This window comes from Eumetopias jubatus, unplaced genomic scaffold (genome assembly GCF_037043125.1).
Source record: "Eumetopias jubatus isolate StellerSeaLion01/CBP00866 unplaced genomic scaffold, mEumJub1_p1.0 scaffold_9, whole genome shotgun sequence".
Lineage (NCBI taxonomy): Eukaryota > Metazoa > Chordata > Mammalia > Carnivora > Otariidae > Eumetopias > Eumetopias jubatus.
This window is the reverse complement of record NW_028274815.1, coordinates 38,558,042-38,575,769: the sequence shown is the minus strand read 5'-3', so window position 1 is coordinate 38,575,769 and position 17,728 is coordinate 38,558,042. Positions and strand designations below refer to the sequence as shown.

The window sequence follows — 17,728 nt, the reverse complement described above, 5'->3', positions numbered from 1 at the left end:
TGTTCCAGTCACCCGTATGTGACGCTTGTTGTGGCGGCCCTGGGACACTCATACAGGTGGAGAGACCATGAAGGGACTGTGGGACCCGAAGAATGACAGGAAACTGCCTGGCTTTTCTTTTTGTCTTGTAAATCACAGACCTGGTGCTGGAGCAGTTTGTAACCCAGCAACACAAAATGGACATAGATGGATGCTGGCTCTCTGGACAGAAGGACTAGAAGGGGAGCCTAGAAGAACAAAACATTTAGATGATGACCACAGAGACAGCCAAATATCACAGAAAGGATTGTGGTCCCACCTTCGCCTATGCCAGTAAAGGCCAAGTGGGGAGCCCAGCTGGCTACCCTTACCAGGCTGTAAGGAGGCGCCCAACCGCCTGTGGGGATGGTGTCTGAGAGGCCTTAGTGGGGAGCCAGGACTCTCATCCCTGCTGCGTGGTGAGGTGACAAGGATGTCCATCCCCCAGTGCTAGTGGAGAGCACACAGGGAGCCTGGAACAGCAGCAAGGCATTCTTCCCCCTTTGTCTTAGTCCGTTCTTCCTTGGGCTGCTCTAACACAACACAGGGCGGGCAGTTTACTTTATTTTTTTTAAAGATTTTATTTATTTATTTGTCAGAGAGAGAGAGAAAGCGCAAGCAGGGGGGAGCTTCAGGCAGAGGGAGCAGCAGGCTACCCCCTGAGCAGGGAGCCCGACGCGGGGCTCAATCCCAGGACCCTGGAATCATGACCTGAGCCGAAGGCAGACGCTTCACCGACTGGCCACCCAGGCATCCTGGGGCGGGCAGTTTATCTACAACAGAAATGTAGTTCTCACAGTTCTGGAGGCTTGGAAGTCTAAGGTCAAGGTGCCGGCGGATTCAGTGTCTGATGAGGTCCTACTTATTCCATGGATGTTGTTTCGCTGTGTCCTCATGTGGTGGAAAAGGGATGGGAGTTCTCTGATTCTTCTCTTATAAGGGCATGAATACCATTCTTGAGGGCTCTGCCCTTATGACCTAAACACACCCAAAGTCCTCACCTCCAGATAGGGTCACCTTGGGCATTAGGTTTTCAACTTCAGAATTTGGAGGGGGTTGGGGAACGGGATGGAGAGGAACCTGAGTCCTGGGGCGGCAGTTCTATCCCTGAACCCCTGCCTCAGGTTCTGTGCGGAAAAAAACACTCCCTCATGTCATCGGGCTTCTCTGGTTAGATTCCTACCATGGGTGTTCAGATGAAATTACAACTGGTACGACTTTCTAACATTTTTCTTGCATTGAGGATTGTAAGTGAGTTTGGTCTCTACCTTTCTTTATGTTGAGTCTTTGATTTTGGTATCAGGATTATCCTAGTCGCATGACATGATTTATATTTCTAAATAATGGTGGTTTGCCCTCCTTTACTATTTCCTGGATAAATTTTTTAAAACAGATTTTTTTTTTGAGGTTTTGCTAAAACTTAATTAACCATACATTTATGTGGACCTTGATTTAAGCAGAGTTACTGTAATGGCAGTGTTTAGAGACAACCAAGGAAGTTTGAATAAAAACTGGGAATCAGATGATATTAGAGACTTACTTTTAATTCTGTACCATAGTATCATAGTTATTTTTAAAAAGTCCTTATCAATTAGCAGTGTACTAAAATTCTTGAGGGATTGGCTTCAAAATACTCCTCTGTGTGTGTGTGTGTGTGTGTGTGTGTGCATGTGCGCGTGGGGGGGTATGCGATCTATCTTTGTATACGGTTGGCCATTTCTATAAACATTAAAAATGAAAATAATATTAGAAAAGAACAGTGTCCCTGCTGACTCACCCCAGTGAAGTCAGGGTGCAGTGGTGAAGTTCTGCCAGTAGATAGCAGTGTTGTATAAGCCAACAAGCCTACATTCATCTATCTAATGGGTCTTGCAGGGATCACTGAGGTTTCTAGGTAACACATTTTTCTAGTGTTACAAGCCAGGTGAGATTGTATTGCTTTTAGACCAAAAGCCATGGTAATATTAAAAGAGCAAAAAAAGCAGGTATAGAGCAATCATAAATGATTTTTAAAATAAGTGATTTATAAGTCCTATAGAGAATTTAGGTAGAACGGTAAAATCAACCCCTGTAAACTTATTACCCCTGTATAAACATTTGATCTCTTTGTCTCTCTCTCTCTTTCCTTTTCTCTACTTCCACCTCTATTTCTCCATCTCATCTGCCTACCTGTATTTTTAACATACATATTTTTTTCTTAGCATACATGTATTATATGTATTTTATATATATATATAATATATAAACATTTTATATATGCGCTTTTACCAATGATTTTGGACTTTGATTTTTTTTAAAGACTTATTTATTTATTTTAACGAGAGAGGGAGAGAGAGAGAGAGCACGAGCAGGAGGGGCAGAGGGAGAGGGAGAGAGAATCTCAAGCAGACTCTGTGCTGAGCATGGAGCTCGACGCGGGGCTCAGTCTCACAACCCTGAGATCATGACCTGAGTCAAAACCAAGAGTCAGATGCTTAACCAACTGCGCCACCCAGATGCCCCTTTTGGACATTGATTAAAGAAATTATATCATAAAGACCATCATTATAGTTGATGTAGTTCCATCTATAGAAAGATTAAGAGATTTTTTTTGTCTATAACAATTAAGCAACATTCTTCAACCAACACCATTGTATTTTAACTTAAATTGACTTAGGTTATCTAAAATCATTTTAGGGAGAGGCTGTGGAATATGATCTATAGAAATAATACCCTGTCACTGGGCCAACTTGGGTTAGAATCATTTCTTGTGTGATTGTGAACAAATTACTTAATTTTGGGGGGGCTCCAATTTTGTTATTTTTAAAAGGCCTGTAATATGAGCATTTTTATGAAGTAACAAAACCTAAAATTAGATGGTCAATGTTAAAGAGCTAGTTTCCTTTCTCAGCAGGTCAAGATGACTCTAGAATTTGTGCACAAGTTAGTCTATTTATCCTTTGCTCCTTCCCCCCAAAGTATTTGGGTTTAGTTAAAAATCTGTAATGACGTTAGAAAAATAAGAATAAAAAGGCAGAAACCACACTGAGATAAAACAACAATGCTAACCAGAAAGATTAAAACAGGTGTTTAATGATCCAAAAAGAAAAGAAAAAAACAAGATCACACTTCAGTAAAAGTCCACTTCTGCTCTTCTAAAGACACAGGTACAAAAATGAAAAAGATAAGCTGCCCACTGAGAAACTAGTCATAAACCATGAGTGTGAGAGAAGAACTGAATGCAGAATGTACAAAGAACTCTCACAGTCAATAGTAAGAAAACAAACACGCCAGTAAAAACTTGGCCAAAAATTCGAACAGATTCCTCACCAGGGAAGATCGACAGTAAAGTCACAAGACCAGGCTGGAGCAATGGGAATGCTCATACACTGCTGATGGGGACACACTTTGGGAAACTGTTGGGCGGTTCCCTATAAAGTTAGGTATACACCTACCTTAAGACTATAGTCCGTTACTGCCTATCTATCTCGTCAAGCAAAACTAGAGCCGTAGTGGAATCTTACTCAGCAGTAAGAGGAATAGACTACTGATGACACACAAGAAGCTGGGGGAATCGCAGTGCTTTCTACTAAGTGAAAGAAGCCAGACTCGAAAGCCTGCACACAAGTACGGTTCTGCTTATATGACATTCTGGAAGAGGTAAACTGGAGGATCAGAAAACAGATCAGTGGTTGACCAGGGCTGGAGAGAGGGGAGGTTGCCTGCAAAGGGACTCAAAGGCACTTTTAAGGGCGATGGATCTGTTCTCTGTCTTGAACATGGTTGTGGTTACATAGCTATGCACTTGCCAAAATTCATAGAACTATACACTAAAAAAAGGTATATGGTTTTACTGTAGTAAACTATATCTCAGTAAACATCATTAAAAAAATGCTGTGATTGCGCATAAAAGCTGATGCTGAGCTTCTTGGAAGCCAATAAAAAAGAAGTAAATGTGCTAACTTACATACTTCTATCTACAAGAAAAAGTTCCATTTCTCTGTGTGACTAAATGTTTTCCTAGTATCAAAGTTGACAATTTCTCTCTTGGTGACATTGCATAGGAGTTGTGCATGGGATAATATTCTAAATAACAATTTCATAGAAATTACAAAAGTGGAATTCATATGACTATTTCCTATACAAATGTTGACTGTGGATAGAGGACATCAGGTGGTAAGGCTGGTGTGTGGCCTGGGAATCCGGTGGATTATCCACCCAGTGACCTTAGAGGGATTTTTCCTTGGTGAATGCACCAGAGCCGAGGGGCCACCTCTTAGCCTTGCTTGCTTATAACCCCCTGCTGCTGTTTCAGAGCTGGATGGATTCATCCTAATGCCAACCCAAAGGCCAATTTATTCATTTGCAACCAAAAGCCTAACCATCTAGCAAACTGGAGGGTGGCATCCTCTGGCCAATACACTCGTTCCCAGCTTGAGGAGGCATGGTGAATAGTTGCTCGAATATCAACTCAGAGATTTGATTAGAACACCGACTCTGTGTTTTATGAGTTGAATGTGACACTGGGTAAATGACCTAACTTTCCCTAAGCCTCAGATTTCTGAAATGTGGGAACAATAACACCTCTCTTATAAAAGGTGCTGTGAGGAGTAAATAAAATAGTATATATGAATTACTTAGCATAGTGCCTGGGCATGTAATAAGTTCTTAGTACATATTGATTCTAACTGGGTAGCCTCACTCACAGCAAATTTGCAGATAGGTGGTTGATGAGCAATAGGTCTTTTGGATTATTATCCTTTGAAACCAGAGTGATCTTTTTTTTTTTTTTTAAAGAAACTAGATGTAATTATTCCCCTGCTTAAAAGTCTTCAAGGATTTTGCATTGCAGTTAGAAACTCCTTATCATATTCTCCTAGGTGGTTCTCATTTTTGGCCACCGTGGTTGGAATCTCCTAGGGAACTTTAAAAACTACTGATGCCTGTTTTTAAACCCCTAGAGATTGTGATGAAACTGGTCTGGGTGGTGACTGGGCATTGGGATTTTCATGAACTCTCCAGGTGATTCCAGTGCGATATGACCTGACCCCTCCCTACTGTCTAACCGCCTGTCTCACCACGGCTTCTCTCCCTTCAGCTCCAGCCACCAGGCCTCCTTTCTGATCTGTGTGTTGAGTTCTATCTCCCCTTGGGAGGACCTAGTTCTTCCTCACTACTGAGCCAGATGCTACCAACCCTTCCGTGCCAACCCCACATTCTACCTGTTAGCACCCCGGCCCCTGATCAGAACATGGCGTCCTCCTTCCTATCGGGAATCTGGAAGTTTGGAGGGCTGGGAGTTTAACAATTAGAATCTTCTGTCACTGGTTGTACTTGGAAACGTGTGCATCTTTAGATATCAATTACAATATTCACAGGGCTAATCTGGTCTTCACAGTGAAGATGTGTAAGTCTGAGGTATTCAGAAGTCATCCAGGCTCTTTGGAGCCCTTTATGCAGGGTCAGGACCAGAGTGAGGCAGGTGACAAACTGGCTTCAGGCACAAAATTTAAGGAGGTACAAAAAAAAAAAAAAAAACCTTCAGTAATTCAGATAAATAATATTTTAATGCAATATTTAAAAATCAAAATTTATGCAAAAATGCATGATGAAAAAGTATCGGAATTGGAAGGAAAGACTGGCTCTATGTTGTGGATAAAGAAATATCAATGGGGACTGTTTTATCTCGTAGCTGTAGTGTACTTGGGAGAAGTTGATTCTGCTTGCTTTCTTGGGTTGTATTTCTCAAACTAGGGTGATAGGGATTTCCAGAAGTATACAATTTGTGACGAAAGTACTTTACAGTAAAACACAAATAGACCAATCATGGGAAAGAATGCAAAATTTCCATGAAGGATTAAAAGAAATCAAACAGAAAACTGAGGAAATGTTTCCTCAGAAAGCTTTAGGGTGAGTCCTCAGAATCCTGGAAGAGACAGGATTTTGTTTATTTGGCCACTGGTGGGATCAGTGAGTGCGAGAGGCAGGGTCATAAAGCTTGTAATTAAAAAACATCAGAGTACAAGACAGTAGAGTTGGAATAATATGCAGATTAGCTTGTGGCTCTACTGGGCTGCAAACTGGGGGGATGGACTTGAAATAATGGGAAGAGCCTCAAGTCTGATGAACTTCATAAATGACCTTACACAAAGCTTTCCTGGCTGAGCACCTGCTCCCTAGTGCAAAATGAAAATGTTGGGACAGAGGAGGTGTAAGGTTCTTTCTAGTTTTAATATTCTGAGATATTTTAGGGGCACCTGGGTGGCTCAGTCAGTTAAGCGCCTGACTCTTGATTTCGGCTCAGGTGGTGATCTCAGGGTCGTGAGATCAAGCCCTGGGTTGGGCTCCCCGTTCAGCCACAGAGCCTGCTTAAGATTCTCTGCCCCTCCCTCGCTGCTCATGCTCTCTCTCTCTTTCTCTCTCAAAAAAAAAAAAAAAAAAAAAAAATTCTGAGGTATTTTGAAAGACAAAGGCTCCTTAGACATCTTCCTTTAACATGTAAGGCATGAATGTGACCAGCAGAGGGCAGCAAGCGCCCCCAACCCCTCACCCCCACCCCTGCCCTGCCTTGTTTTTAAAGTAATTTTCTAAAATTTCCACCCGCCCAGGGAGGAGTTGTGGTCCTATAAAGGAAACTGTGTTTGAACCATTTGACAAGAGCCAGTGATGAAAGAGATTCTCCTTTTCTGTTTTTAAATTTTGTTTTGTTTTTACATCTGTAAACTAAAAAGACATTCTTAAGACATTTTCTTGGCTCTGGGACTTTACTCTCTCTTGGTTTGGCTCCTGCCTCACTAGCCACTCCTTCTCTGTCTCTTGCTGGTTCCTGCTCATCTCTCTGTCCCTTACATATTACCTGACAGGGCCTGGTCCCTGTTCCTGTATTTACGCTCACGGCCTCGTGACCTCATTCTGTATCCGAATTCACATCCATATCCCAGACTGCTTTCCCTGAGCTCCAGACTCACGTATCCATCTGCCCAAGGGACATCGCCATTTGGAGTTCTAACAGGACAAAGTCCAGTATGTCCAAATCGAAGTCCTGATTTCTGTCTCCTCCCTCAAAGTTGCTTTCCCTCACTTTTCCCGATCTCAGTAAATGACATTTCAAATTTTCTAGTTGCTCACGTCTTTCATTTTTCTGTCCTAACTCACATCCCATATGTCATCAAAATGTATTTGTTCTACGGTAAAATATGAGCAGAATCTAACCACTCTTCATTGCAGTCATCACAGGGTCTCCTGACTAGACTACCAAGAAGGTGGACATGTTCTGGGCTGGATGGAAGTATAAAAGGATGTTAAAATGAGACTTTTGGGGTATTTGCTTTGTAAGATGCCCCAGAAGTCTATAATAATACAATAAGGATCAAGTGAACAAGCTTCTTACATTACCTGGCCCTGAGTTGCTTCATACCCCTGCAGGATCCGACTGCTACTGCTGTTCTCACCTCATTTCCCTAACCGTGCTACCTTAGGTACTCAGGTCACAGCTGAAAGGCCCCGTTTATGTGGAGTCTCACGCTTCTCCTCTTGGCAAGCTTGGTCTATGTGCTCATATGTCCCGGATGTGACTGTGGAATTTTGCGGGCTGATGGTACAATTTTCACACTTTTTGTTTTTACCAAATCAACAACGATAATAATGAGTTTCCTAGACTCTAAGATATGTCTTCGATGTAGAATGTTAGTATTACAAGTATGGAAATTTTGATTTAAAATCTGCACTAAAATACATTTATTCATTCTAAAAAAGCCACTTTGCTAGTGCCAGTCATAGTTTGAGTCTATGCCTTCTTTTGTAATCCATGCCAGACTCATTACTTCTGAGGATTAATAAATTATTTGGAAGATTATCAAAGAAATACTCCTAGCTTAATGTATGGAATTGATTGGTGACTGATTTATATCCTGGGACATTGTACAGTATGTGAGCTTCTTCCGCAACCACCCCTCCACTCCCCTCCCGCGATGCCGAAGGGAGACATGAAGTCTCCGCTGAGTGGGAGAGTCATCAGGGACCCAAATCTGCCAGATTATTGACTTCAGAGATTAAAAGCCTAGTGGATAGGCAATAGGTGGAGAGGATTTCAAGTAATTTTAAAAAGAGACAATTCGATGGGTTGGCCTGATTCCCTGTCCACTAGGGTTAACCATTCCAGTTTTCCTAAGAATGAGGGTTTCTCAGGGGCTGGGATTTCAGTGCTAAAATCGAGAAAGTCCTGTGAAAACTGGGTCGCGTGGTCCCCTATCTATCTGTGCACTACTCTCTGCTCTTGTGAGGAGACCAAGGTTCAGGGAAGGGGAAAGAGATAGAAGTGAAGACAATAAGTGTTTCTGTGAGCCATAGAGAGCTTTGAGAAAGGAAGAGAAGTAATCGGAGTGGGCCATTGAGAGGACAGTGGGGAGACAGAAACGAGTGTAATGCTTGGAATTCTTAGAGGCTTAAGTGGTGGGGCATGAGGTATGTGAAGAGTGTTACCAGTCAGGGTTCTCCAGAGAAACAGAACTAGTAAGATATGCATGGAGAGGGAGATTTTGAGAATTGGGAGTGTGGGGACTGGCAAATCCAAAATCTGTAGAGTCGGCTGGCAGGCTGGAAATTCAGGTTAGTGTTGATATTGTAGCCTTGAGGTCGAAATTTGTAAGCTGGCAACTCAGGCCCAGTTTCTATGTTGCCTCTTAAGGAAGAATTGCTTCTCCTTTGGGAAACCTCAGTCTTGGTTCTTAAAGCCTTCAACTGACTGGATGAGCGCCCCGCCCCCCCTCCCTTATGGAGGTGTTCTGTACAGATAAATGTTTCTGTGATTTGTCCCACATAACCAACCACCTGGGCCCGCATGCACATAGGCGGGCTAAAGAATGTTATTTGTGAGACTCGTGCTGTGTGAATAACCTTGGGAGCCTCATTGTTTAAAATATATTGGGTGGCCTCCAGGTCTGGCCCTTCTGTTCTGGATGCCGCTGCTCCAGGCGGGGCTGGCCCCTCAGAAGGGAATCTGGGACGGGAGGCGGACACACATAGCGCAGGCGCCTTGAATATTTAGAAACATGATAACGTGGAAATGTAGCTTGCTCCAAACTGCACGTAGGCGAACAAATGTTTAATTTCAAACCCCGTGTTTTCCCCTATAAATATGGCCCTTGTGGGGATGGTCAGCTGGAAGTGTCTCCTAAGGGGAGGACGCTCCGCCCAGGCCTCTCAATCCAGACTCCAGCCTGGCTGTCTCCACGGGGCTTCCCCAGCTGGTGAGGTGGGTTGTTGTTAAGTACCCGATTCGATGTCACTTGGCCTTATTCTCATTTTTTGCCTGCTATTCCCTTCGTCTGTGTGTAGATTCCTTTCCTCTTCTGTTTCTATTAGGTTTCTAATAATAATTCTAATAATAATAATAATAATAATAAAATTTTCTTTCCTTTTCGAAACCGAAACAGGGCTATGGTAAATCTTTTGGGCAGAACGGGTGGGGACTCTGTGTTATGTAAGGGCTACTAATGTAAATGTTAATCACACCCAAAAAATACCTTCGCAGCAACATCTAAACTGGCATTTGACCACACCACTGGGTGCCCTAGCCTCCTTGAGTTGACACATAAAATTAACCGTCATCAGGGGCAAACTGAGGGGTGGGGTGATGGGAGAATTGACCCTTTGTGAGGATGAGGTATGGATCCCCAAGTAGGGTCTACTTGATAACAGGGGCTAGCTGGGTCTTAGGAAATGGCTCATGCCACGAAGCGGTGCAGCGGCCATGCGGACCCCCATAGAACACCCAGTGTGCCACCTGACAGAGGAAGCCTCAGGCACCTGCCCCAGTCAGAGAAAAGATGGCGGAAGTGTCTGTAGCCGGACTTGTGTACCCAAGGCCACAATAACCTCTCCACTCCTTACTGGGACTGCATGCTCGGTGTCTTAAGGGAATTCCACCCCTGCCCCCTTTCCTCTGCTTGAGAATGAACAGCAGGACGAGGAACGGGAAAAGGAAAGTTTATACGGTACCCAAGCAACCCTGAGCTGACTTCTCAAACCACTGGGTGGAACTGAATTTTCTTGAAGGCACCTAGATTTCATAAATTGGTTAATTTAACACAGAATGGAAATATTGAACTGAAAAGATAGAGTAACTAAAATTCAGGACTCAGACTTCCCCTAGCTCAAATGAGGGTCCCGCATGTCTCCCTGAAGTGAGTAAATTCTGGGCCTGTCTTCCATCTCTCTGGCCCCTCCTTGCACAGCCCGGGAACCCGAGCTCAAGTGTTTGCCACGTCCTTACCCATCTGCGGGAGAAAAATGGCCTTAGAGCTCAACATTTTCTGGTCAGAGGTTTTATAAAAAGTTGGGCCCAAAATTCTCCACTTTCTTTTTGTGCCTTCCTATCCCTTCCCCCCTCCCTCCCATTGTTTGTTTGTTTCCCAGCATATTTTATTATTTTCCCAGGGTTATTGATATGAAGAACCAAGCTCATCATTTCTGGAAACTGAACCCATTTAAAAACATTTTTGAATTTAAAATAGAACCTCTTCATTAGATCTTGTAGCAGTTTGTCATTTTAGAACTTCTAAGTTGTTCTAAGAGATTCTAAGTTGACCTTTGTGTTTTCTTTTCATGCAACTCTCTTTTGGGGATATTTTTAGCTCTTTAGATTTCCACTGGGTACTTTCATAACCCACCGCTCATGTAATTTGCTTCTTTACTCACTGATTACTTTGCATAGGCCCCTCCAGGCCCAGGCCAGCTGCTCAGGTTTTATAAGAGGGGCCTTTGCTACGTGAGCTGAGCTGCATTGGGCAGGCAGGGACAGCAAGATGGTGTCACCGAGGCAGGTCCTCATATCCTTGTTGCTGTGGGTCTCAGGTGAGAAATTGAAAAGTGCCATAATCTTTTTGGAGTAGTGTCATTTTAGAGTTAAAAAAATTTAAGGTATATAATGAGAAATCCTGGCTATTTCCAAAATAGACCCAATTATGTACTGACATGTAGTACCATTAGAAAGCACATTTACAATGACATATTTCGGCGTGTCGGTGATAAAGTGTGTCTGTCTCATCATTATCTATTCTGATTGCAGGTGCCTGTGGGGAGATCACAATGACTCAGTCTCCAGGCTCCCTGGCTGTGTCTCTAGGTCAACGGGTCACCATCAACTGCAGGGCCAGTCAGAGTGTTAGCAGCTATGTAGCCTGGTACCAGCAAAAACCTGGGCAGGTTCCCAGGCTCCTCATCTATGGTGCATCCAACAGGGCCACTGGCATCCCAGACCGGTTCAGCGGCAGTGGGTCTGGGACAGACTTCACACTCACCATCAGCAGCCTCCAGGCCGAAGATGTGGCGGATTATTACTGCCAGCAGCATTATAGTAGTCCTCCCACAGTGCTTCAGCCTCGAACACAAACCTCCTCCCCAGGGCCACGGGTCAGGGAGGCTTTGCTGCACCACCTGCTTCCTCCCCACTCAGCCCTGAACATGTGCATTCCCGTATCTGCCTGAGAAGTCACGTCTCCTGACTCCTCCTTGGAGGGCTTCTAAGGCCCAGCAGAAAATAAAGGGAGTTGGCTTTTCCTGCATTCCTTTTTGTGGGAGATGAGTGAAGACAAATGCTGGGAAGATGTCTTAGGGATGCCGTCAGGAGTCTTTGTGCCCCAGGAACCTGCACGTTTCCCAGGGACCGACGGCAGGAGTGAGCGAGGAAGGTCTGTCTCTAGCCTCTGACGAAGCTTACCTCCCTTCTCTCTTCTCTCCTCTCCATTTCTCCCAGGCGTGCTCATTCTCTCAAAGGCAATTCTCTCATTCTTTTTTTTTTTTTTAAGATTTTATTTATCTGTTTATGGGGGGGGGGACCGAGGGAGATGGAGAGAATCTCAAGCAGACACCCCGCTGAGTGCAGAGCTGACACCCACTCCATCTCACGACCCCAAGACCAGCACCTGTGCTGAAACCAAGAGGCGATGCTCAACCAACGGAGCCACCCAGGCGCTCTGATTCTCTCAATCTTTAACCCTGTCACTTTAGGAACAAGGGATACTGTTCTTCAGCAACCTTTCTCACCATCTGTTACCTTTTTTCTTTAAAGTCATCCCTTGGGCATTCAGGTCTAATCTTGTGACCGAAGGAAATCAAGGCTCTAAGTGTGCCATAACTTGAGTCGCTTGGAAAACATTTCATTAACATGTCCAATTCCATGTGAAAACAGAACAATTTTAAGCATCTTCGTATTACTTCTTCACCACCTTCTGAAAAAAATGGGTTGATGAATTAGCTTTGGGAAAGACCGCAGCAAACCTGGTCACTCTTACCTACAAAACAGCTTCTCAAATAATTAGAAATATATTTCAAGGATCGATATTAAGGGATTCATATCATTCATTCAAGGTATGTTTTCTGAGCCCTTCCTCTGTGTCAAGAGCAAAGACATCGGCTTTCGCCCCAGCTGGGAGAGCCAGACACTAAACAACAGCATCAGTAAATATTTACTATGTTATGCTGGAGGAGCTACAAAGGAAAATAAAGGAAGGAAGGGAATAAAAATCTTGCTGGGAATTCAGCTGAATAGGGATCAAACCATTCTGAACACCTACGAACTCAACAGGAGATCGAAGAGGAGAGTAGCAACAACTCTCTGAACAGAGAAGCGACCACTTACTGGAAGGTAGGACGTGCGGAGAAGTGAATCCGAGGCGATATTCGGGAGGAGAGACGGCGGGGGAGGGGCCTCCGTCGGCCACTTCTGGCAAGTGATAGAGCCGCGGAGCACAAAATCGGACCTTTTAGAAGTCGGCTCGGCTGAGGGACGTCGCTGCAGTGGCTAAGCAGGGGGTGGAATCCTCCCGGGACAGTGTGGTCTCAGGACTCTTGGGGTCACAGAAAGACCGGGGGTGCCTGAGTGCGCCAGAGCTCCCAGGTATCAGAGCGGGGAAGCCGGGCAGAGACAGAGCCGAGGCGCGGACTCTCAGCTCCGGGTGGCCATAAACTGTGATCCGCGGCCCAGTCGGGCCACTGCTCCTCCAGCAGGGACCCAACAAGCGACAGAGCGGGGGAGACTCCCCTTCCTTCCCGGGGAGGAGCGGCGCGGGAGTGCACCGCAGGGATCTGCTGGGTTTGGAGACTCCACACGGGGTCAGGTGCCAGAGATAGCAACGCTCGGTCACAGGCCGGGTGAGCACGGAGAGCGGCCGGAGACCGGGGACACGGGAGTGACTGCTTTTCTCTGGGGGCGCACTGAGGAGCGGGGCCCCGAGTTCTCAGCTCCTCCGGGTGGAGATTGGGAGGCCACCATTTTCGCCCTGGTCCTCCAAAGCTGTACCGAGAGCTTACAGGGAACAAAACCTCCTGAGAGCAAACCGGAGAAGCTTCCTTACCCCGGACCGACAAGGGCGGGGCAATTCAGCCTCCGGCAAAGACTTTTGGAAACCACAGCAACAGGCCCCTCCCCCAGAAGATCAGCACGAACAGCCAGCAAGCCAAGACCAAGTTTACCGATCAAGGAGAACGGGAGAACTCCAGTGCTAGGGGAATACTGCACATAGAATTCATGGCTTTTTTTTTACCATGATTCATTAGTTCATCAAAGTTAATTTTTGTTGACTGTTTTTTTTTATTTTATTTTTCTTTTTCGCTTTTTCAACCAACATCTTATCAATCCCTTTTTTTAAAAAAAAAATTTTTTTTATTTTTCATTTTTAGAGTCATATTTTATCCCTTCATAGTAGTTACCCTTATTTTTGGCATATATATATAAGTTGTTCTCTCTTTAAAATTTTGAGATACGGTTTCTTCTAACAGATCAAAATATACCCTAAATCACTAGTGTATGGCTTTGTTCTAGTCTCCTGCCTGATCACATTCTCTCCCTTTTTTCTTTTTTTTCTTAAATCTTCTTTCTTTTTTCAAACAACTTCTTATCTTATCAATTCCTTTTATAAAATCTTTTCTAATTTTCATCTTTACAGTCATCTTCCATCCCTTCATTGTATCAACCCTTATTTTGTATATATATGTCTTTCTTCCTTTAAAATTTTAGGAGGCACTTTTTTCTAACAGACCAAAATACGCCCAAAATCTAGCGTGTGGCACTGATCTATGCACTAGCCTGGTCATATTTGATCATATTCTGCTTTTTTTGTATTGTTCTGTTTTTGTTTTTATCTTTTTTTCTTTTTTTTTTTTCTCTTTCTTTTTTCTTTCCTTCCCTTTCTTTTCCCCTGGTTTCAGGTCTTTTCTGATTTGTATACAGTATATTTGCTGGGGACGTTGTAAACCTCTTAGCATTTTGTTCTCTCATTCATCTGTTCTCCTCTGGACAAAATGACAAGACGAAAAAAATCACCTCAGCAAAAAGAACAAGAGGTAGTACCGTCAGCCAGGGACCTACTCAATACGGACATTAGTACAAGGTCGGACCTAGAGTTAAGAATCATGACTTTAAAGATACTAGCTGGGCTTGAAAAAAGCATGGAAGTTATTAGAGAAACCCTTTCTGGAGAAATAAAAGGACTAAAATCTAACCAAGTCGAAATCAAAAAGGCTATTGATGAGGTGCAATCAAAAATGGGGGCACTAACTGCTAGGATAAATGAGGCAGAAGAGAGAATCAGTGATATAGAAGACCAAATGATGGAAAATAAAGAGGCTGAGAAAAAGAGAGATAAACAACTACAGGATCACGAGGGCAGAATTCGAGAGATAAGTGATACGATAAGATGAAACAACATTAGAATAATTGGGATCCCAGAAGAAGAAGAAAGAGAGAGAGGGGCAGAAGGTATATTGGAGCAAATAATAGCAGAGAACTTCCCTAATGTGGGGAAGGAAACAGTCATCAAAATCCAGGGGGAACAGAGATCCCCTCTCAAAATCAATAATAATAGGTCAACACCCCGACATCTAATAGTAAAACTTACGAGTCTCAGAGACAAAGAGAAAATCCTGAAAGCAGCTCGGGAGAAGAGATATGTAACCTACAATGGTAGAAACATTAGAATGGCAACAGACCTATCCACAGACACCTGGCAGGCCAGAAAGGACTGGCAAGATATCTTCAGAGCACTAAACGAGAAAAATATGCAGCCAAGAATACTATATCCAGCTAGGCTGTCATTGAAAATAGAAGGAGAGATAAAAAGCTTCCAGAACAAACAAAAACTAAAGGAATTTGCAAACACGAAACCAGCCCTCCAAGAAATATTGAAAGGGGTCCTCTAAGCAAAGAGAGAGCCTAAAAGCAGCAAAGATCAGAAAGGAACACAGACAACATAGAGTTAACAGTCACCTTACAGGCAATACAATGGCACTAAATTCATACCTTTCAATAGTTACCCTGAATGTAAATGGGCTCAATGCCACAGTCAAAAGACACAGGCTATCAGATTGGATTAAAAAACAAGGCCCATCGATATGCTGTCTGCAAGAGACTCATTTTAGACCCAAAGACACCCCCACATTGAAAGTGAAGGGGTGGAAAACCATTTACCATGATAATGGACACCAAAAGAAAGCTGGGTGGCAATCCTTATATCAGACAAACTAGATTTTAAAACAAAGACTGTAATAAGAGATGAGGAAGGACACTATACCCTACTTAAAGGGTCTATTCAACAAGAAGATCTAACAATTGTAAATATCTATGCCCCTAACGTGGGAGCAGCCAATTATATAAGGCAATTAATAACAAAAGCAAAGAAACACATTGACAACAATACAATAATAGTGGGGGACTTTAACATCCCCCTGACTGAAATGGACAGATCATCTAACCAAAGATCAACAAGGAAATAAAGACTTCAAATGACACACTGGACCAAACGGACTTCACAGACATATTCAGAATATTCCATCCCAAAGCAACGGAATACACATTCTTCTCTAGTGCCCATGGAACATTCTCCAGAATTGATCACATCCTAGGTCACAAATCAGGTCTCAACCGGTACCAAAAGATTGGGATCATTCCCTGCATATTTTCAGACCACAATGCTTTGAAACTAGAACTCAATCACAAGAGGAAAGTCGGAAAGAACTCAAATACATGGAGGCTAAAGAGCATCCTACTAAAGAATGAATGGGTCAACCGGGAAATTAAAGACGAATTAAAAAAATTCATGGAAACCAATGACAATGAAAACACAACTGTCCAAAATCTTTGGGATACAGCAAAGGCAGTCCTGAGAGGAAAGTATATAGCAATACAAGCCTTTCTCAAGAAACAAGAAAGGTCTCAAATACACAACCTAACCCTACACCTAAAGGAGCTGGAGAAAGAACTGCAAATAAAGCCTAAACCCAGCAGGAGAAGAGAAATCATAAAGATCAGAGCAGAAATCAATGAACTAGAAACCAAAAGAACAGTAGAACAGATCAACGAAACTAGGAGCTGGTTCTTTGAAAGAATTCACAAGATTGATAAACCCCTGGTCAGACTGATCAAAAAGAAAAGAGAAATGACCCAAATCAACAAAATCATGAATGAAAGAGGAGAGATCACAACCAACACCAAAGAAATACAAACAATTATAAGAACATATTATGAGCAACTCTATGCCAGCAAATTAGATAACCTGGAAGAAATGGGTGCATTCCTAGAGATGTATCAACTACCAAAATTGAACCAGGAAGACAGAAAACCTGAACAGACCTATAACCACGAAGGAAATTGAAGCAGTCATCAAAAATCTCCCAAGAAACAAAAGCCCAGGGCCAGATGGCTTCCCAGGGGAATTCTACCAGACATTTACAGAAGAATTAATACCTATTCTCCTGAAACTGTTCCAAAAACTAGAAATGGAAGGAAAACTTCCAAACTCATTTTATGAGGCCAGCATTACCTTGATCCCAAAACCAGACAAAGACCACATCAAAAAGGAGAATTACAGACCAATATCCTTGACGAACATGGATGCAAAAATTCTCACCAAAATACTAGCCAATAGGATCCAACAGTACATTAAAAGGATTATTCACCATGACCAAGTGGGATTTATCCCCGGGCTGCAAGTTTGGTTCAACATCCGCAAATCAATCAACGTGATACAATACATTGAAAAAAGAAAGAACAAGAATCATATGATCCTCTCAATAGATGCAGAAAAAGCATTTGACAAAGTACAGCATCCTTTCTTGATCAAAACTCTTCAGAGTTTAGGGTTAGAGGGTACCTACCTCAATATCATAAAAGCCATCTATGAAAAACCTACAGCGAATATCATTCTCAATGGGGAAAGGCTGAGAGCTTTTCCCCTAAGGTCAGGAACGCGGCAGGGATGTCCACTCTCACCACTGCTATTCAACATAGTATTAGAAGTCCCAGCCACAGCAATCAGACAACAAAAAGAAATCAAAGGCATCCAAATCGGCAAAGAGGAAGTCAAACTCTCACTCTTTGCAGATGATATGATACTGTACGTGGAAAACCCAAAAGACTCCACCCCAAAACTGCTAGAATTCCTACAGGAATTCAGTAAAGTAGCAGGATATAAAATCAATGCACAGAAATCAGTGGCATTCCTACACACCAACAACCAGACAGAAGAGAGACAAATCAAGGAGTCGATCCCATTTACAATTGCACCCAAAACGATTAGATATCTAGGAATAAATTTAACCAAAGAGGCAAAGGATCTGTACTCAGAAAACTATAAAATACTCATGAAAGAAACTGAGGAAGACACAAAGAAATGGAAAAACGTTCCATGCTCATGGATTGGGAGAACCAACATTGTGAAGATGTCAATGCTACCTA

The 17,728-nt window shown here is 43.2% G+C and overlaps 1 protein-coding gene and 1 gene segment (V, D, J or C); one reads left to right on the top strand and one right to left on the bottom strand.

Moving 5' to 3' along the window:
- The window catches only part of LOC114223447 (immunoglobulin kappa light chain-like), a 111,081-nt gene that overhangs the window by 16,955 nt on the left and 76,398 nt on the right, over window positions 1–17,728 (bottom strand). The window lies entirely within an intron of this gene.
- On the top strand, window positions 10,746–11,484 carry LOC114223446 (immunoglobulin kappa variable 3-20-like). The segment is given in 2 exon segments: window positions 10,746–10,851; window positions 11,066–11,484. Coding segments are annotated over 2 exon segments (468 nt in total).